Source organism: Sinohyriopsis cumingii, chromosome 1 (assembly GCF_028554795.1).
Source record: "Sinohyriopsis cumingii isolate HCF-2022 chromosome 1, ASM2855479v2, whole genome shotgun sequence".
Lineage (NCBI taxonomy): Eukaryota > Metazoa > Mollusca > Bivalvia > Unionida > Unionidae > Sinohyriopsis > Sinohyriopsis cumingii.
In genome coordinates this window covers 94,033,301-94,055,063 of record NC_142961.1, presented here as the reverse complement: position 1 = coordinate 94,055,063, position 21,763 = coordinate 94,033,301, and the positions used below count along the sequence as shown (strand labels likewise).

Sequence of the window (21,763 nt, the reverse complement as noted above, 5' to 3'; positions counted from 1 at the left end):
TAGTGATTTATATAATTGTTCTTGTCTGACTTCAAAAATAAATAGCCCTGGATGTAAGGCCATGGGATTTGTACAGCTCAAACAGTGTTTTTGACATCATTTCCACTGAATTTAAAAACTTAAAGACTTTAAAGACTTATAAAAATGATGCTGGGGCCCAGTGTTAGACATCAGTATAAAACTGTCACACTACAGGTGTTTCAGTTCATTGAAAACTTAGATATTTTCTACTGGGTATTTTTCTGTCATATTAATTGTTTGCTATTGCGAATTTATAGTGTAAAAAGAAAAAGTCTTGTCAATTATGTCATACATGTTATTAATTAGCTTCATTACAAGTAAAAATGCATTATTACTCTAGCTTTGCTAATAAATGTTTTCTCTATTGCAGTCCACGGGTATCAGTCAGCCCAGTTTGTACCATGCTCTGGTGGTTATCTTCTTGGAGTTTTTCGCTTGGGGGCTTCTCACTAACCCCATCATAAATGTAAGTATTTTTAAAAAAAAAAGAAAAAAAAGGGAAACCAAACTTTCCAACAATCTTGATTTTTCTTTTGCATGTATTTTATCACTTCTTTTGCATGGTTAACATCATCAATAAATTTATAGCAAGTTCTTGTGTTAAACTTTTTTAAACAGTCACATGTCTTCTGCATAAGTTTACATGTCACATTTGCTGTATTTTGCATACCTCCAAGAACATGTGCACCAAAAATTGTGTCTTATGTCTTTAAGTTTTGCATAAGTGTACATTGGCTATTTTCCAGTGACACAAAGTAAGGTAATTTAGCTAGTGTGAGCTTAAAGCTGGTTAAAGTTAGCATCTCTAAGAAATAATGGTGAAATTTCCAAAGTCCTCACTCTTGTTAAATTTGTATGAATTAGATGCCTCATACGTGTATCACAGAATTACTTACATAGTGCAGGCAGACTTCCCGTTGTTTAAGCCAGATGTTTTGCAAACAGAGGTCTCGGAAACACTTAATCACACGTATTTGGACCCCAATGTTTTATCTTGGATGCCGAAAATTACTTAGGTGGGAGTCCTCCGTATGCATGTAATAGGTGGGCGGCAAAATTCAAAGACTTGCCCATCCTGCTTCAGCCACCTGCTTAGTGGGAAAATGTGTTGATTAATTAGCAGTGCTGATATTTACAATGACATAATTTAGTGGCTGAAAGACCCATTGATGTACAGGTTGCCTTTATAAGAGTATGTCAGAAGAACATAATGCAATAGCTGGGAGGCAGGTTCAAAGGCTTTAACTGGTGGCTTGGTGGGACAATGTATTGATATTTACTGTGATTAAATTTAGCGGCAGAAAGACCCAGAGATGTAAATGTGGTCATTTATATGAGTACATCAGATAAACAAATTTATATTTTATTATTGTGTTAATTTCTGAGCATAGCGGAATAAGCAGTGCATGTGACCTTGGAATCAAGACATGTTGAGACTTAGACAAAATGCCATACGCAAATTTGGATAAGTATTTTGGGGTTAAACGACAAACTGACAAAGACTGTAATGAGATTCAGAAGAGTACTCAAGTTGCTAGAACTGATAGTTCGGATGGGACAGTAGCTAAGTGTAAGAAAGTGTGTGATGCCTAGTTTTGTGCTTGGAATAAGGCATTCTTTGGACTGACACAGATTAGTCTCACTCTAATGGACAAACAAGAGCTATGTCAGTGTTATAAATAATGTAGAAATTAAACTCAGTGGCAACAAATAGTTCTTCTAATTTGCATAGTTTTTTGGGACGGGACTGCAACTTCTGCTGGTGGGACTCCTATTTTTACCAAAATGGGAGTCCTTGACTCCTAGTTTTAAAATCCTAGCGAGACTTCTGGCAAATATGATATGGTGGTCCATATCCTGTCTGTTCATCTTTAAACAAAAACGCTGATACAGTCAAAGTCCAGAGTAATATCAAAAGTCAAGATATTTATCGACACTGGATACTTGTACACCTGCAGTCGTAGTCATCCACTTAGCTTTTAATGAATATAGGGCTTATTTTAATTGATTTCTACTGTGTCTTTTTGATAATAACTCAACCATTCTTTTGAAGATAACTTTTTACCCATGTATTCAAATGGTTTGGTACCAAATGTAGTTTAGGCATATACCTCCTGAATTTATGTGTACAAGAGTGTGAGTGATAGAGAAACAGCACACATGTAGGTTGTACAGGGGCATGGGCAGCATTAAAAAGAACATTGTTACATATATCTGATTTAATTCATATTTATTTTAATTTAATTGTTTGTCAGTTTTAAATTTTTTATTCTATTATATACTATTATAATGTAAATTTACTCACTGGAGATGATATTTTTCCAGAAAATCAGTTGACCTGAATCATTCTTTTGTAAACACCAGGTGTTGACCTAGATCCTGACCTTGATTCAAAATTAGTAGCAACCATGTAAATCGTTCTATTTTTATTTTAAAATGATTGGTTGTTCTTGAGGTCATGATTTAAGATGTAAACAATTTTATTTTTTTTATTCTCAGAGTAAAATCGTTGGTCTAATCAAGGCCATATTCTGTGTACATGATTTTTTTATATGTAAACATGGTCGTGTGGATCTGTGTTTTGCAATTACGGTTTTTCCATTACTGTGCATCTGTTAGTTTTAAGAGATGCTTAGAGATTTCTCAGTTTTGGGCTTTTTACACTAATGTCAAGTTATTTTTTTTGTAGCCAGATTTTGAGTTATAATTTTCTTCTGATCAGTTGGGATTAATTCTTTTTTCTCTGGAAATATTTTGAGGAGTGCTCACACAGAAATTTTGGAAATACATTGCTTACAAATTTAATTTGGATTTCCAACACTGGAGTGTCATTATTTGTATTTCTACAAGGAACTGAAGACTTAAGCACTACATACCATAGCATACCTCATCGTCTGCCATCTTGGATTCTTCGTCGAGATTCGAACGTGAAATCATTAGAACATTTTGTTATTAGGACTACTAAAATTTTATTTTCTGACTGTTTTTGGATCCATTTTGGATTTGATTCTATAAAACTGTAAGTTCATATTTTTTTATTTTTACAGAATTTTTCCAGGGAAATAAATTATTTGTTAAAAAAGCTTGCTGTTTTCACTCTTTCTGTGTTACTGTTCATTAGAGCATAAACAAGTGACATAAGAATATTCAGTAATTCATAACAGCAATTGATAAAACAGTGTAAATTAAAATTTTAATGGTAAATCAGGTAGAAGGGGAATGAATTATGTAGTACTGATGTATGGCACCTTAGTACAATAGTGGCTGGTATATAATGCCAACTAAAGGTTACATTCGAAAAATATAGAAATGAATGTTGAAAAAACCTATAAACAGTGTTATAATAATGTTACAATTCTGTAACAGGAACATAAAATAAAAGACATATGTAGCTATTGTAAAATACTGAAACATACATAGCCAAATTTGTTATACAAACCACATTCCTGAAGAAAAGGTCCATGTTCTTCTTGTGTGATACATCATATAAGGTTTCTTCATGAAGTCTACATCAAAACACTTCTGTTAGTGAAATGAGTACAGTAACTTACATGTATTTTGGCTATAATATATGATGGCAGCTTCAAATAGCAGTGTATTTTAAAGGAAAATGTTGATGGTGCAGTAAAACCTGTCCTGATTGACCACTGCTGTGAGAGATTGCTTGTTTTGATAATACCAGGTTCTCAAAGCACAGGTTGATTGGTTATATAGTGTTGTGACCTTTTGGGCATTAGGGGTGGTCTTTGAACAAATGAACACAGAAAACTCATGCATTATGTATTCTTTATTAATAAAACTTAAATGCTTAAAGGAGGGGTTGAGAACAAATTCAGGTTATATTGTTATCAAGAGTATTTGGGGGTCGTCCATTAATTATGTCAACAAAATGGGGGGGCGGGGTTTGAAGAAGTTTGACAATTGTTGACATGGGGGAGGGTGGAGTTCAGATAAATTGATGTCAGCAATGTTATTTTTTACAATAAATTTAATAAATCAAAAAATAGGAAATTAGTCGGTGCATTGGTATGGTACACACTCGCTCGCCCGTCAACAGCCCACCAGTTTAATCCTAAACCGGTTGAGCTCTTGCCAAGGAAGTCATAGTTTTGCATCATCATATTTTGTTTTTATTCAATGTAGATTGTAGACTGTAGACAGATTTTTAAGGGAAGCTGTTACTAAATTCAAAGACTGCACTGAGCCATAGACATCTAAATAGTATAGCTATCCATGGACTTCTATTAAATAGCATCTATGTTATATGTATAGATGCTATATATATTGAAGTCCATGAGCTATCCCTCCAAGGATGGATAACTGAGCCTAGGAAACTTGAGAGCTTGACTATTATACACTCATCTTTAACATAATACATAAAATAAATTATGTAGCCTACACAAGTATACAAATTTTTCAACCAGATGCAGTAACCTTAATGCCTTACAAATATTGTACACTTTAATATTAGGGGGGTCACTGAAAGTTTGACAGTTGTTGACAAGGGGGGGGAGGGAGGGTAAAAAATTGCCTAAAAATTGTTGAGATAATTAATGGACGTCCCCTTGTATGTATGTGTGTGTGTGTGTATGTAGGTAGGTAGGTAGGGTTTAATGGTACATCATTACAATCCTGGCCATTTAATAACAAGTAAGTTTAGGTATTCAGAACCTACTGTGTCCTTTATTTTGTTTACTACACATAATTGTTTTTGGTTCATTAATCAGAGATTCAACCCACATGTGTGGGTGGGGGTGTTACAAGGCCTGCATATGTACAATCTGCATATCGCCCTTGCCACAGTACTGAAACTACTCTTCTAAAAGTAGTTAATGACATTCTCTCTGCGTTGGCTAGCGGAAAGATTACAGTCCTCGCCCTCTTTGATTTGTCTGCAGCATTTGACACAGTAGACCAAGATATATTCACCGTCTCCAGCATGTATTTGGCATTCACGATACAGCCTTACTGTGGTTCAAGTCCTACTTGGTCAACAGGACACAAATTGTATCTGCAAATGGAATACACACCAGCCCAGTTGATCTATGTTATGGTGTTCCACAGGGGTCTGTTCTTGGACCTGTTCTCTTCATTCCGTACACTCAGTTGCTCTCAAGTGTCCTAGATCATCATCCAGTGGCTCACCAACTGTATGCTGATGACACCCAAATATACAAATCTAGCCACCCAACTGAAGTTGATGCTACCATCCAAGGTGTAGAGAGGTGCATTTCTGATGTGAAATCATGGATGACATGTAACAAGCTGCAGATGAATGATGATAAAACTGAAGCCATTCTGACCACAACAAAAAGACTTTCTCATTCACATCCTTTACCTCAAACAATAAATATCAGCAATGCCAACATTAAATTCACACAATCAGTACGAAACCTAGGTGGTGTTACTCTGGACAGTACTCTCACATTGCACCAACATGTCATGAACATATGCAAGGCTGCATATCTTGAGCTGAGACGCATCAGCTCAATTCGCAAATATCTTTCAGTTCATGCCACTAAAACACTTGTGTGTTCATTAGTACTTTCAAGACTGGACTGTTGTAACTCAATTCTGTCTGGTTCATCTCAATATCTACTCCAGAAACTTCAAAAAGTTCAAAACACAGCTGCTTGGATCATACTTAGAGTACCACGATCAGAGCACACCTCCCCACTGCTCTGTACCCTACACTGGCTATCCATTTGATCCAGAATCAAACACAAAATTTGTTCTCTGTGCTACGTTTCACTTTCGGACTCTAGTCCAACATACCTATCCGACCTCACCCATGTGTACACACCAGCAAGATACTTACATTCCTCTTCTGACAATCGTATACTCATTATTCCCACTATGAAAACAAAGTCATATGGACAGCGTTCTTTTGCATACCTGAGGGCCCAGCAGCGTGGAATGATTTGCCCACTGAACTTAGACACAAAGACACAGTGATCCCATTCAAGAGTGCTCTCAAAACTCACTTATTTCGACTGCAAGAACAAACTTAAAGACCTAATAATGTTTCCTACCTGAAATATTCTCAGCATGTTTTTTATTTTTTAATGTTTTTCTAATTTCATGGTGTTTGTTTTTGTAATAATATTATTATATGTTTTTTATCTTATAGGTGTTGTCTAATGTTGTAAAGCGCTTAGAGCTTCTAAAGATTAGGCACTATACAAAGTCCTCATTGTTATTATTATTATTAAATGTGATAACCAAAAACAGAAAAATTGGTCATGTTCACTAAAATTTAAAAGAGAATGACTTACAGATAATCCTGTTATAATATTTTCGGTTAAGATGCAATTCAGCAGAGTGAGAGAGAGTTATATTTTTGCAGGTTTATATACCATTTATTTATTCCTTTGAAACCATTATTGTAATTAAGATTTCATGTTGGTAAGTCATTAAAGTTATACAATTAATTGGATTGCTATGCAGGGTTCACACTACCATGTGAAGTGGCAGCTAAGTAGCCTAAAAAATGTAATCTTTGCCTTCTTCTGTTAGGAGAGTGAAAACATCTTTGCCTTGTGATATTTCAGAAGAACATTGAATGACCATCTGATTAGAGATGCTCCCTCACCTTGTCCGAGTTAGTTCCATTGTTATGCTTGTACTCAAGGCAAAATGTAAGCTTCAGTCCATCAGATAGTTGGTGTTGATATCAATTGCACTGACAAACAAACTCTTGTACATTCACAGGCATGTGTTTTGATAGCTGAATGACTATTAACCCTTTTCTGAATAAGTTTTAAGAGTAACTATCACTGCACAATTTGTGCAAGTTATCCTTTGATGATAATAACCTACAAACTTGTGTTTCAAAACTTAAACTTATGTAAATAGCAATTTGTGTTTTAAGAATAGAAGGATAACATGAATATTTCAACTGCCACATGTACATTATTTTCTTCATACAAATCAGTTTGGAACCTTAAGTAATCCTGTCTTGGAGAAATAATGGTTGGACATCTTTGAGTCTTCGAATTACCACTTTATTAGATTGTCTCATTTCATAAACCATTGGGCATATATTTTCAGAAAAATATACAATCCATAGAAAGTAGAGTCTAAATATTATATTCTTAAGATTTAGCTTTAACACATTAAGCCCTGGTGACGAGTTTAAGTGGCAGGAGGTAGTAGCCTACTGCCAAGCTCTGTAGTGTCAAGGTCATGTATGATAGACTAAAGTGGGTGGTATTATAGGAAGGTAGATGGAAGTAGCTCTATAATGATAACAAATAATCTGGAATTTCTATTTGCACTACAAAATACAGAGGAAAAAAACCTCATTTTTTGGACCCGATTTTTTCCTACCCAAAATTTGCCTGTGGTCGGGATCCGATTTTGTGTACGGATTTTAGACCTTTTTGTCTCAGATCTAAGGCAGACTGGTATGAACTGCAAACAGGCAGATGAACCTTTGCAAAAAGTTAGATAAGATGGGCATTTGGAATAAAGAGTGGTCTTGATACAAAAATAATTGGTACGTTAAGCCGAAAAATTTTATTTAAAACAATCCAACTTTTACCCTTCTGCTCATGTGCGAGCCAGATAGCCAATGAAAAACGATGTTTCTAACAAAACTAGGCAGTATGTTATTGGAAGATCACCTGAAGTTGGTGTTTTAGGATTTATTCAGAAATAGCTTTCAAAATGCGTTTCCTACTAGAATTTCAGACGAAAACGACAAAAACCTCTAGGGGTTAATGTGTTAAATGTTATTATGTAGGTTAAAAACATACAGGACAATGTTATGTTGTGGAATTCAAGAAATGTTGTAAGGTTAGGGTTGTATTCTGAGTTCATTCATTTTCATGAAATTACAAAGAAGAAAAAAAACAGCAAAGCAATTACCATACTATTTAATCAGTGCCTAACGTTTTGGAGTGTCTTGAAAGAGAAACATCTTTAGATATAGAAAATGCATGTTTTATAATCTAAAATGTTTTTTTTAATTCCATTCAATAATGGTCATATGTGAACCTTGAAAAATTTAATTTCATCCTGGAAATGACCTGGAAATTTATCTTTAGAAAAGCATGGAACCATGTAATCAAGCAATTCCGACAATTTGAAGTTGAGATTCTGTATGATGGTTGATGGTGTGCACATCATTATAGATCGGATCACTAAGACATGTTAGTTTATACCTTAATCGGCTTAAATTTCTTGTTGGAAATTAAACCACAATTAGGGAGAAATTATGACTGATGTGAGATTTTCTGACACTTTATAGTCAAACTCAGAAATTCACCATCCCATGCTTGTTTTGTCAGATAAGAGGTTTGAAATTAATAGTTTTTACATTGTTGTAGTTAATATCTGAAAAAGAAAAAGATTTAAAATTACAAATGTCTGACATATTTGCTGTCAATCAGAATATTTTTACCATCAGACATGTCCTGCATATATGTATGCTTCTGAAGGCTTCTTAATACATGTATGCAAATACATTGTGAAGTTATTTTGACCTGTTTTGTTAAAGCCCAAGAACTTGAATGATAAGAATGACTTCTGAGGTCTTGCTAAGATTTCCACAGTTGTGGCCCAGGTCTCCCAACCTAGAAATATATGGAGTCCCAGTTTAAAAAAATATTGGAGTGTCAATTGTAAATTCTAGATTGCTATAAATTGTTGCTTGGTTGGTTGGTAGGTTACTATGGACTTAATGCTGGTTTTGAGCACTTGATAGGCTATATGGGTAAACCCCTGGAATAACCACTGACCCATGTGAAGCTATTGGCAAGCTTTCTTACATACCCACATTTTCTGAGCCTGAGACATGAATCCATGCAGACAGAGGTGGATGTCAGTGATCTGTAAAGGTGAACACCTTAGATCACTCTGCCACCTGGGGACCCCCATAAATTGTTATTTAGCTATGAAATGTTATTGTGGTATACCATAAATTGATTTATTTATATTTGAAATATTAGTCACATAAACTGTACAGCACAAAAGTAAACAGTGTACAAACCAATTATTAGTGTAATTTCTTTTTTATTCATTGTATCTATTTATAATTAAACTAAAATGATTAAACGGGTAAAAATTAGCTTAAACCAAGATTTTAGGAAGGAGTCACTTTTCTTCAACAAAGAGCTAAGAGTGAACAGTTTGCTGTTAGGTTAGAATCAACCCATCCTTTCTGAAAAAACACACCAAATACATGTATTTTTAGCATTACTAATGAGAATCAACAAAGTACAGTATGGCATCTCACTTTAAGAAACAACTGATGATGTATGGAATACACTCCACCCAGTTGATCTATGTTTTGGTGTTCCACAAGGGTCTGTTCTTGGACCTGTTCTCTTCATTCTGTACACTCAGTTGCTCTCAAGTGTCATATATCATCATCCAGTGTCTCACCAATTGTACGCTGATGACACCCAAATATACAAATCTAGCCACCCAACTGAAGTTGATGCTACCATCCAAGGTGTAGAGAGGTGCATTTCTGATGTGAAATCATGGATGACATGTAACAAGCTGCAGATGAATGATGATAAAACTGAAGCCATTCTGATCACAACAAAAAGACTTTCTCATTCACATCCTTTACCTCAAACAATAAATATCAGCAATGCCAACGTTAAATTCACACAATCAGTACGAAACCTAGGTGTTACTCTGGACAGTACTCTCACATTGCACCAACATGTCATGAACATATGCAAGGCTGCATATCTTGAGCTGAGATGCATCAGCTCAATTCACAAATATCTTTCGGTTGATGCCACTAAAACACTTGTGTGTTCATTAGTACTTTCAGGACTGGACTATTGTAACTCAATTCTGTCTGGTTCATCTCAATATCTACTCCAGAAACTTCAAAAAGTTCAAAACACAGCTGCTCGGATCATACTTAGAGTACCACGATCAGAGCACACCTCCCCACTGCTCTGTACCCTACACTGGCTATCCATTTGATCCAGAATCAAACACAAAATTTGTTCTCTGTGCTACGTTTCACTTTCGGACTCTAGTCCAACATACCTATCCGACCTCACCCATGTGTACACACCAGCAAGATACTTACTCTCCTCTTCTGACAATCGTATACTAATTATTCCCACTATGAAAACAAAGTCTTATGGACAGCATTATTTTGCATACCAGGGTCCAACAACGTGGAATGATTTGCCCACTGAACTTAGACACAAAGACACAGTGATCCCATTCAAGAGTGCTCTCAAAACTCACTTATTTCGACTGCAAGAACAAACTTAAAGACCTAATAATGTTTCCTACCTGAAATATTCTCAGCATTGTTTTTTATTTTATGTTTTCTAATTTCATGGTGTTTGTTTTTGTAATCATATCATTATATGTTTTTTATCTTATAGGTGTTATCTAATGTTGTAAAGCGCTTAGAGCTTCTAAAGATTAGGTGCTATATAAAGTCCTCATTATTATTATTATTATGTAACTTGGAATGTAAAATTAACTTATTCAATATGAAAAATAATAATAATGCAAAAGTTGTACAAGTCAATAGTGTGTTTTAATGAGATCCACCAATAAATATCACCTAATAAAATTGGAAAATGAGCGCACATTGTTTTTATATTAAGTACATGTACCTATTAAAATTAGAAAGGGAACAATCAAGGTAAAGTACCTATTAAAATTAGAAAGTGAACATTCAAGGTTTTTATGATAGATATCTACATGTATTACAATTAAAAAGTGAACAGATAAGGTTTAATAAATACCTATTAAACATGAACAAAGAAGGGCTTCATAATAAATTCCTATTAAATTAAAATCTGAACAAATAAGGTTTTGATTATTTTTGTTTTTACAGCTCAACAGGGTCTTTACTTAATAAATGAATATCTAGGTTGGTGCTATAATTTTCTATTAGGTTACCAGATTTGGTCAATATGAATTTTTTTTGCCATGTTTGATTTTTTTGGTTCACCAGAAATTGGCAGCATTTTGAATTTTCCATTCTAAATCATTTAAATTTAGTCTTTATTCATTGAACTTTAGGTTTCATCCATCATTTAATGTTTTAGTTAAATATTTTCATCTTTCTTCAGATTCTTGCTCTTTTCAGACTAATAATTACTTGAGCTAAATTATTTATTTGAGCAAGTTTCATTCTTCATAATTCAAGTTTATGATGCCATCATGTCTTTTGTGGTGGCTTTGCAAACTAATTAAGCTAACAAGAGTAGGACTCGATTGCAATTTTTAAAATTTAAACTGAAATAAATCACCATTTTTAATAATTGACCTCATAATTGCGATTATGGTGATTGCTAGCGCAGCATAAAATATGTATTTTATACCATGTTGAAAAGTCGATACTCATAAGAACTTGTTTAAATTTTGTCTTCAGACCAATGTGCAGTATATGTGATCACATCAGCAAGTAATCCTTAAAGACATTTGTCATACCTGATATTAAATGTGAAATGGCATTATTTTTTGAGAGCACAAGTAGGTGATTCTTGTCAAGTAATTGAGGCTTTCTTGCAAAAGTTATATTCATTATCTGGACTTCCTATCTGTGTTTTTCATGCATCAACACAGAAAACTATCTATATTTTAATGCAAATTCTGGCATTATGAATAACCCATATGCTTACATTCTGTTATATATGTATGATGAAGAACACATGGTTCTCCAGGATTTTAGCATATAACAAAACTGGAGTATGCTTCTTAATTTAAAACCAGGTTCTCGGATGGCCGAGTGGTTCAAGGCCCTTACCTTTCCCAATCACTGCCTTCTCACCTTTCTTCACGTGGGTTTGAGTTTTGGGCTTAGCCATTGTCAGTATGTGAGAAAGCTCACCATTAGCTTCCTCTGGGTCATTGGTCCCAAATTCTTCCTTATACTGGCTGCCATGTATCCTATCATACATTGAAAAATGGCATTTAAGTCCCAAACTGCTAAACAGCTACTTAATATCAGACCATTTCTCTCTATTTGATGAGACCCTGTCTTTCCTTCTGACACTAAAAACCTAATTGGTGCTGTTGATTTTGTAATGCAACGGTAAGTACTGTTTCTTGTTTTCATAAAACATATGCATTTGACAGCAAATATTAGAAAAGCATGTTGTTCCTCTGTTTTGTTGCTGTTGTTGTTTGGGGTTTAATGCCAATTTTCAGTGCATGATAGGATATACATGGCTGCCAGTATACTTTAGCTGTGGAGGAAGAACCAGTGAAGTACATTTGATAGCTCTAGCAAGCCAGCATAATTCATATTTTGAATTCAAAATATCACTAGCAGGAAACTTCTAGCTCCATTTTTCTCAGCTCGCAATTTACTGGCATATCATAAATTTAAGTAGGAAGATGCTAGCTTCCTAGTGTAAATTTCAACCCCTGATGGTTATGTAAAAAAAATTCTCCTTACTACAGGACAGATTTTGATCAAATTGGACAGAATGGATTCCCAATGAAGCTCTTTCATATTTCTACAGATAGTACCAATTTGCAATAGATTAACCTTTAACTGGCTTCTTTTACAAATCTTTTCAACAGAATTTAACTAACCACATTTGACAGAAACTTTCAACGTATGCAGAACATAAAAAATTTATGCAATTGATGTCCTTCCATCAAATATGGCCACTGTTAGTGAAAATCTTTTCAAAAATCACTCGTTGAAATTTATCCAGATTTAACTATCTTATGTTATGTGTTTAGGCTCAAATAAACAGTAACACAAGAAAGAGTGAAAACAACAAGCTTTAAAAAATTCAATAATTTATTTCCCTGGAAAAATTCTGTAAAAATGAAAAATATGAACTTAACAGTTTTATAGAATCAAATCCAAAAATAATCCAAGGATAATCCATGAATAAATACTTTGAAGTCCTAATAACAAAATGTTCTAATGATTTCAAGTTTGAGTCCCTACGAAGAATCCAAGATGGAAGACGATGAAGTGTTGAAGTCTATAGTTCCTTGTAGAAACAAGAAATATCACTCCGGTTTTGGAAATCTGAATAAATTATTATAAAAGCTGTCCTTTTCAACAATTCCACATGAGCACACATTTTTTCAGGGGAAAAAAAAGAATTAATCCTTTTGAATCCAAGTAATTTGAAATAACTCCAAACAGCACAACATACAACTTCCAGTATAAAGGCCCAACTAACACTGAGAATATCTCTCCAAAACAAAGGTTACATCATATTCTAAAATGCAAAAAGGAGGTAATGTGATCATGTTCCAGAACCTTGTCGAAATTATGTACTTGTTAAAGAACAGTGTCATGCCCTGATGAAAAAAATCATTTTACTCTAAGAAATAAAAATACAAAAAAAAATTGTTTACATCTTAAACACATAGTCCCATCATGACCTCGACAACAACCAATCATTTTAAAATAAAAATAGAACTTATTTACATGGTTGCTCTAATTTTGAATCAAGGTCAGGATCTAGATCAACACCTAGTGTAAAACAGTCATAGTCAAACTATTTTATGGAAAAAGTATCATCTCCAGTGAATGAATTTACATTACAATAGCATGTAATGAAAAATAAATTTTTTAAAAACTGACAAGCAATTAAATTGAAATAAATGTATATTAAATCAGATATAATTAAATCAAATATACATAACACAAATCTTTCTGTGTAATGGGCTTTAAAGCATTTGTACAAATGCTGAGTCATCCAATATGTATGGCCACCATTATTACAAATAGATAAACCTTTAAACAGCTTCTCAAAAATCACTTTTCAGAATTAAACTATATTTGACAGAAGGCATACTAGCATGAATGGCTTTCAGATTTTTATAAATTATGCTGATCCACTATAAAATGTGCCTGCTGTTACTGAAAATGGAAAAATCTTTTACATCATCTTCTCAACAGTCACATGATAGAATGATAGAATTGACAAAATGTGGCAGAAAGCATCCTGGCTTGACCTTTTTAAATATCCACTTCAGCTCTGACTAGAATAGAAAACATTTTAACAATCTTATTTCAAAAATTGCTTAAAAGACTTTGACCTTGTTTGAAAGCCTTCTGGTATAAAGGTCTTTTGATTTGGACAAATGATGTTGATGAACTATCAAATATGGATATGAAGAAAAAGAGAGTATTTGAAACAATTGTTTTCACATCATATACAGTCAACAGCTTTAGAAGAAATCACTGTGTCAGATGACAAAGATCTATCATCTCAGCTAAAAATGTCAAGCATTTGCCTTACCTTTAAAGTTTCCACCATGATTACAGAATAAAGCAAATAAAAACCTCAGGTAACCCATACTAGGGTAACCTAGATCAAGAATTATTAGCTATTAAAGTATATGTTTTAGTGTGATTTATCTTTTATGGCTGACCTTTCTTCCTTTTATTTTAACACAGGTTTTGAATAAAACCTTTCCAGATCACACATTTCTGATGAATGGGCTGATCCAAGGGGTCAAGGTAATAACATACCAACATGTTACATGGTGTTTAGATCATATTGACCATTTCACAATCACACTGACAGTGGAACACATTGTTATTGAGTGTATTGACTTCCATCCTGTGAGACGCAAAAGCTTTTGGATGTGAAGTCAGTGAAATACTTTATGATGAGGTACTTCCAGAGAAAATCTCAGAGAATGCAATCTATATCAGAAATTTTTTGAATCTTTATGTAATGGTTTTGTTTTCTACCATGATGTTTTATTTTATATACCTTCTAGAGAAATGTTTCGTCTTTGCCATTTATCTTTTATATTGTAGTTCATTTTACATTTATTTTTTAAGTTTTTTAGTTTTAATTTTTGTATCTTTGCATTTTGATAACTTTTATTGACACAATGTAGATAGTATTTTGTAAATATTTGCTAAAATTTGTAAAATGGATGATATATATCATCAAGTATGGTCTTATTAGAGGATGAATATGGCAGTATTGATTAATTAGATTCTTTTTATTTAAAACATTCATGAATTAATATATTAAGTGTAGTCCTATTTCTTATTTTTACAGGGCATTTTATCCTTTTTGAGTGCTCCCTTGATTGGTGCCTTGTCTGATGTTTTGGGCAGAAAACCATTTCTGCTTCTTACAGTTTCATTCACATGTGCACCTATACCCTTGATGAAACTCAGCCCAATGTAAGTCACAAATAATTCATTAAATATCTTCAGTGTTCCTCTTCAGCTATTGAGCTGCAGTAAATAACTTGCATGATGTAAATTTTGCATATGTAAGTTCAAACTCTCTAAAACTGAATTAATTATTTTACCTCAGAAATCTTTAGAAAACTTGTGATACATTCAAGTGATGTTCATGAGGTATACAGATGGTTAAGAAATGCTTGTAGGTTAATATCTTTGTTTTTTTCTAATGTATTAATTTAAGATCAACTTTAAAATAAATTTTCAATGTTTTATTAACTAACATTTTGCCTTTTAAGATTTAGGGCTTTTGCTTTAGTTTTTAAACACCAAAAATGATTATTGCATTCTTTTTCAGGTGGTATTTCACTGTTCTCTCAATATCAGGAGTTTTTGCTGTTACATTTAGTGTAGTGTTTGCTTATGTTGCTGACATAACTTCAGAGGAAGACAGAAGTCAAGCTTATGGTCTGGTAAGTGATGTAACAAATATTGGATATTTAATATTCAGTTGCAGATGTGTATGCCATTCTATGGGTATAAATATCTTTAAGCATTGGACATTTAGTGGAAGATATTGTTTCCCCACTGTAATTCCCAAACTCCTCAGTTTCCTCCTACTGTTAATGTAAGTTCTTGTTTCCTCCCCCAGTTTTCTTCATATCATTATTCACTCTGTCCCTGTATTCGTTTTGTCTTGTTGCTGGGTTCAGTTCTTAGTTTACAAAACATTTCAAAGTTGTTTTCTGACGTGACTTGTATTTATGAGAATATGGAAAAAAGCAGCAAAGCAGATACTGTTTAACCAATACTTAAAATTGCTATAAGTACGTAGACAAATAAATAAACCATAAATTTGCAATCCTATCAATGGACTGTTGTAATGAAGCTATATAAATTGAGTGGTTACATGAAAACCCCGCCTTCAAAAACTAAATGCACCTCTGTGTTGATTCGGTTGGAAAGAACGGTTTAGTTCATATACTGACTACAAATGAGCCATGAGTAATTTTATGCATTTTAGTGTGTTATGTATGAATATTTATGGTAATGCTTTATCCGCAATAAGGAAATCAGGATAGTATCTTGTGAAGACACTTGTGCATTTGCCCTCATACACATTTTACAGGGGTTGTTTCAAATACCCTTAGAAATCTTTGAAAGAGCTATTTTTGTAAACTTGTAATATTTTGCACTCTCTTAGATGGAATACATTTTCCTTGCAGTAAGATTATTCTTGTTTATCTGCCAAAAAGTCCAGGAGCTAAATATTGTACATCTGTATAGAAAAAGACATTCATCTGTGTTTATTATGTAAAATGCATCTGGTTAGAATTTTCTTCACAAAGTTAAAATCATTCTGAGACATAGAAACATAAGTATATATCATGTGTACTTACTATATTCATTTTAATATGTGATATCAGATTCACATACTATTCATTTAAACAAAAATAATAAATATAATTATAAATATATTTGAAGGTTTCAGCAACCTTTGCAGCCAGTTTGATCACCTCTCCTGCAATTGGAGAATATCTTACGAGAGCTTACAGTGAGAACCTTGTGATCTGGCTAGCTACAGCTATTGCCTTGCTGGATATCTTCTTTATAATGGTTGCTGTACCAGAGTCACTGCCAGAAAAACTGCGACCAGCTAGCTGGGGATCACAGATTTCATGGGAGAAAGCAGACCCATTTGGGGTAAATTGTAACATTTCTGTAAAGAGATTGCAAGATATAGGTACCACATTTTGCCAGTAGTTGTGGTAGGAGCACTGCCTGTATCAACAAAAAGATTTTGTTTAATATTTAGAAAGTCTGATATTCATCACTTCACTGTTTGTAGATGAGCTGTAGTGTTCCATAAAATTTTATTTATCAGAACTGAGAAATGATACCTAAGTGTTTTTCAAATGAATAAAATGTTTCTTTATGAACATTATAGTTTTAGAAATGTAAGCATTGTTTGATTCAAATCTTTCAATTGAACATATTTTGGGTCATTCTGTTGGAACTAAACCATGTACAGGTTCAACAAATCCAAAAATATGATGATAGCAAAGAACTTAGTATCCCAGATTTAATTCAGTAGCCCAGAAAAGGCCCTTCTTTATGAAATTGATAGCTCTAAAAAACTAATTGTATATACTTGATTAAAAGACAACAGCTTGACTGTAAGTTGACAACCCAGCCTTTCCCCCATTTTCAGGGCTCAAAAAGTTTTTTTTACCCTTCTATAAGGCAGGTGTACTTTGAAAATCAAATCCAGCTGTAAGAGATGGCTTGTTGTCAGTGAGTGAGGGTTAGAAAAATGACAAACCAAAATCACACTCTACTGTGCAGTTTGGTATGTTTCCATAATTGTTTACTTGAATTCTCCATTGTAAGCATTCTTTTTCCCACATATTGGTGAAACTACTGAAGTTTAGAAATTTACAGTGTATGATATCCAAAGGACAAGGTACCCCATAACTGACAGAACACTGATGCTTCTGGAATTTGGGCCATTATTTATGTGGAGACTGAGCTTCAGCCACTATAAGTGATGTTTGATGATACAATCTGAAATTCCATTAAAGGATCATCACAGCTGTGGCATGGTTAGAGTTTGTTTGTTTGCCCATTATTTATCCAGTTTAGAATACTTTCAGTATACATTGCAATTGTCTGAGTGAGTTCTAGTTATATGAGTTCAGATTCCAGGACCTCCAGCCTTGGTCCTGGCTTTGATTTCATGAACAGAACATAAGTCTGGATTTTAAAGTCCAAAATTCTGCAATTCAAGTCTCAGTTTTGCCAACACAGTCGTGTTAAGTCTTGATTTAAGATGATTGATTATGATTGGATAAAAGTTATGTTTGACAAATCAAATGTCTAAAATCTAGACTGAGTTCACTGCATTTTAGTGATATTTGGGTGTATACCTAAAGTATTATAAGATTGGCCATTTAATTCCAAAATGCTCAGCTTTTGGTATGCAGTTCAGTTTCAAATCCTACTCAGAGCTCTAGCCTCAGCCTCAAAACTTTGAACCAGTGAAAATAAATTCTGCTACCTCCTGAATCCAGCCCTCCCAAAAAGATGAAAATTCTGTCTATATACATATAGATAAAGGACTGAAACACCTGCCCATTACTTCACTATGACTCCTGCTAGGTGGTGCCAGGTTTAAGCTTTTGCTGCAGTACTATGAAGACCTTTCAAATCTATCTAGGAAGCCATTATATTCAAGAGTGGAAAGGTATTTGCTACATGTGGTAAACTTTATTTTTTACTTTTCATCAATATATATGTGAATTTTGCATGAATTGCAGATTTGTTTTATTGTGACCTGGATCTCCAACTCTATTATATGTTGGTTGGTATCAGCATGCATGTCAAATACATTTGTGAACACTTTCACGTGGTTAATTCCTTTTCTTTGTTGTTGTTATTCTTGTCATTTCATTTAAGCTTGACAACAAAATGTAGTAAAAAGAAGACATCTAAAACTAGCAAGGACTTCCATGCCTGTATAAAGTGTTTTTCATTCTCAGCATGCAATGGGTGCAATTTATGGTCTGAAAATGTGTGGGTGAAGGAGAAAATGTTTGGGCTAAGGTCCTGCATAGAAACATAAGCAAGTAAAAATGGGTGAAGTTTCATTTGGAACAATGTGATGTATTGAACCTTCACCTGATTGTGAGTATAGTGGGGATGTCACCATGTTCCTTCCATCTAAAATTAGATGTATAATATCCACTGCAACTATTACCTCAGCAGAATTGGATGAACAAGAGGATGCAAAATTACAGATGCTATTAGAGCTGTAGATGCATTGACTAATGCAGGAAGCAATGATGCTGTTGCTAATTAAGTACAGGTTTTGCTTGTACATCAGCCACACACCTCCATGGATAATTTGTAGCTTATTTGGGACTTTCCTCCCATATCTAGGCAGCACAGTGGTTGTAAGTTCCCTCACACATCCAATTATGGCCTTCAGGTTGTAAGGCTGGGTGCATGTAGTTTTAATTAGATCTTTACATGTCCCGACATGACCTTCCTTTGCATGTCCAAGCATGACCTTCAGTTCTGTAAGGTTTGATGCATGTAGTTTTAATCAGATCTTTACAGGTCCAAACATGACCATCCTTTGCATGTTCCAGCATGGCCTTCCTTTGCATGTCCCAACATAACCTTGCTTTGCATGTCCAAGCATGACCTTCAGTTCTGTAAGGCTAGGTCATGTAGTTTTGGTCAGATCTTTACAGGTCCAAACATGACCATCCTTTGCAAGTTCAAGCATGGCCTTCCTTTGCATGTCCCAACATAACCTTCCTTTGCATGTCCAAACATGACCTTCAGGTCTGTAAGACTAGGTGCATGTAGTTTTAATCAGATCTTTACAGGTCCAAACATGACCATCCTTTGCATGTCCAAGCATGACCTTCAGGTCTGTAAGGCTAGGTGCATGTAGTTTTAATCAGATCTTGATGATTGATTTCAGCATTCCTTTATGCTGTATGATGCAGTTCCATCCGCTCACTAGTCAGTCAGCAGACCAGCTGGCTGTACCGACTGTCATGTGACCAGCAATCCATAAATTTGTCAAAACATGCCACATTCCAGCTGTGGAACCATTTGGGGATCAGAATGGCCAATTCATCCATTTATCTGCACCTTCTGCATTGGTGACGCAGAAAGTGATCACTGAAATGACAGACATGCTGACCATCTAACCAGCAGCTGAGCCAACTGTATGGCCAAACTTGGACAACAAATTCAACCAGCAAGTCATTTGTCTTCATCTTATCCTTTTGGAGCAATACCATGATACATTTAGGGTTGATTGCAGTGCCTCATCTGCGCCACTGTGTATCTTTTACATGGATATGGATGTAGGCCCTGATGAGGATAACTCAAACTGTCAGTGGGGGGATACTCTTGATGCCTTAATAAACTCAAAACCAACTTAATGACTGTTACCAGTTTGTTCCAAACCCTCACCACTGCAAGCCAGGCCCATAAGGTCAGGGTGTCAGTAGACCTGGAAGATGAGGAAGAACATCCTTTCTTTTACCTACAGTTGCAGTTGGTAACAATTGAGCCAAATTCAAACTATCTGTGGCCTGGTTGGTTTTAAAGTGTTTTTGCTGGGAAAGTCATCTGAAAGCAATAGGTGCAAGGTTCTTAATAGATGCACACCCTGGGGTTTTGATGCATGGAATTTAAATTTTAACCATTTCTGATGTATGGAAATTCCAGCCTGTACATTTTTATTATACACATTGATTTGGGCCGGGTCATCTGACCTAATTACTCTTGATTCAACATCACACAATTTTCGTGTTGTCTATCACAAATCACTGTTTGCTATAGAGTACTGTTTACCCTTTTCCATCAATAATATTGCACCTATGCAAAATTAATATGAACTGAGCCGAGCTAACAGGTTGCTGATTACATGTTTTGGTGGGTATAACTGAATAAAGGTTAGATTTTTTGAGATTATCTTTCACATTAATGTTAATTAGAGGAATATGGAATCATTTATGACAAAGGTCAGACATAAGAGTACCATGGAATAATTAAATATCAAAATGTATGGCCAGGTCCCAGTTACACTAAAAATCTTGAAATTTCGTCTTGAAATTGAGCTTTTTAAAAATATCTTTCTTATTGCTTGATTGGTAATGTTTTGATAACAGAATATTTCAGCTGACACAGTATACTAAATTAGTTATAAAATCCTGAATTTTTCTTAAAGGATCCTAGCCATATTCAAGAGAAAGTTTTGACGATATCCTCAGATTTGTGGAATTCCTCAACTCTTTTTTTGAAGAAAAAATTTCGTTGCATTAAATTTTAAAATTGTAATGTGATTTTACAACCTTTCCATTGTCTCTACTGTTGAGAAAATGATGTTATTGTCTGAAGCATGATAAAAATAATCTGAATCTGAGGAGAAATTTTGAGAATTTGAATGAAACAGGTGCCTGATCATTTAGCCAGTTATCAAACAAGATAATGTGAATTCTCATAAAAGTTTTTCATTTCTTGGCTAATTAATCAAATTGGGTGTGCAATGTATTTAAGTTTTCTCCATTTCCTCTTTTACAGGCTCTGAAGAAGATAGGTCAAGATACCATGATTTTATTGCTTTGTATTACTGTCTTCCTGTCTTATCTACCTGAAGCTGGGGAGTACTCCTGTATATTTGTTTACTTAAAATTAGTAAGTATGCATTTTGCAAGTTTCTACATTCACACTTTTGAGTTCAATGAGTTTTCTTTGTAAAGTAATGCATCTTTCAAGCAAGAATATTTTTCTTTAAATATAAAGCATACCATTATGACTTTCATATTCTTAATTGTTGTTTTAATATCATTTATTTTATGTTTAGAAAATATATCTTTAATTTTGGTGTCAGTAAGTTCAGTAATTATATATAGTGTACAGTTGAACAAAATCATATGGGTATATTTTGTTTTCTTCCAAAGTTATCTTCTATACAAGATCACTGTATCTTGCTCACTTTAGTCCATACTGTAAATTAAATATTCACCAATGCTTAGAAATTTAAAAAGAAAAGATTTTATTGATTTTTTGTATTCTGTTCAGTGATAAAATTAAACTGCA

General features: G+C 34.1%; 1 protein-coding gene across 1 annotated transcript in view; it reads left to right on the top strand.

Moving 5' to 3' along the window:
* The window catches only part of LOC149807363 (solute carrier family 71 member 1-like), an 82,775-nt gene that overhangs the window by 13,015 nt on the left and 47,997 nt on the right, over positions 1-21,763 (top strand). The window contains exons 2-7 of the mRNA XM_089965893.1: positions 392-487; positions 14,390-14,452; positions 15,009-15,136; positions 15,498-15,612; positions 16,625-16,843; positions 21,245-21,358. Coding sequence (XP_089822019.1) covers positions 392-487; positions 14,390-14,452; positions 15,009-15,136; positions 15,498-15,612; positions 16,625-16,843; positions 21,245-21,358 — 735 coding nt within the window. The remainder of the gene's footprint in view (positions 1-391; positions 488-14,389; positions 14,453-15,008; positions 15,137-15,497; positions 15,613-16,624; positions 16,844-21,244; positions 21,359-21,763) is intronic.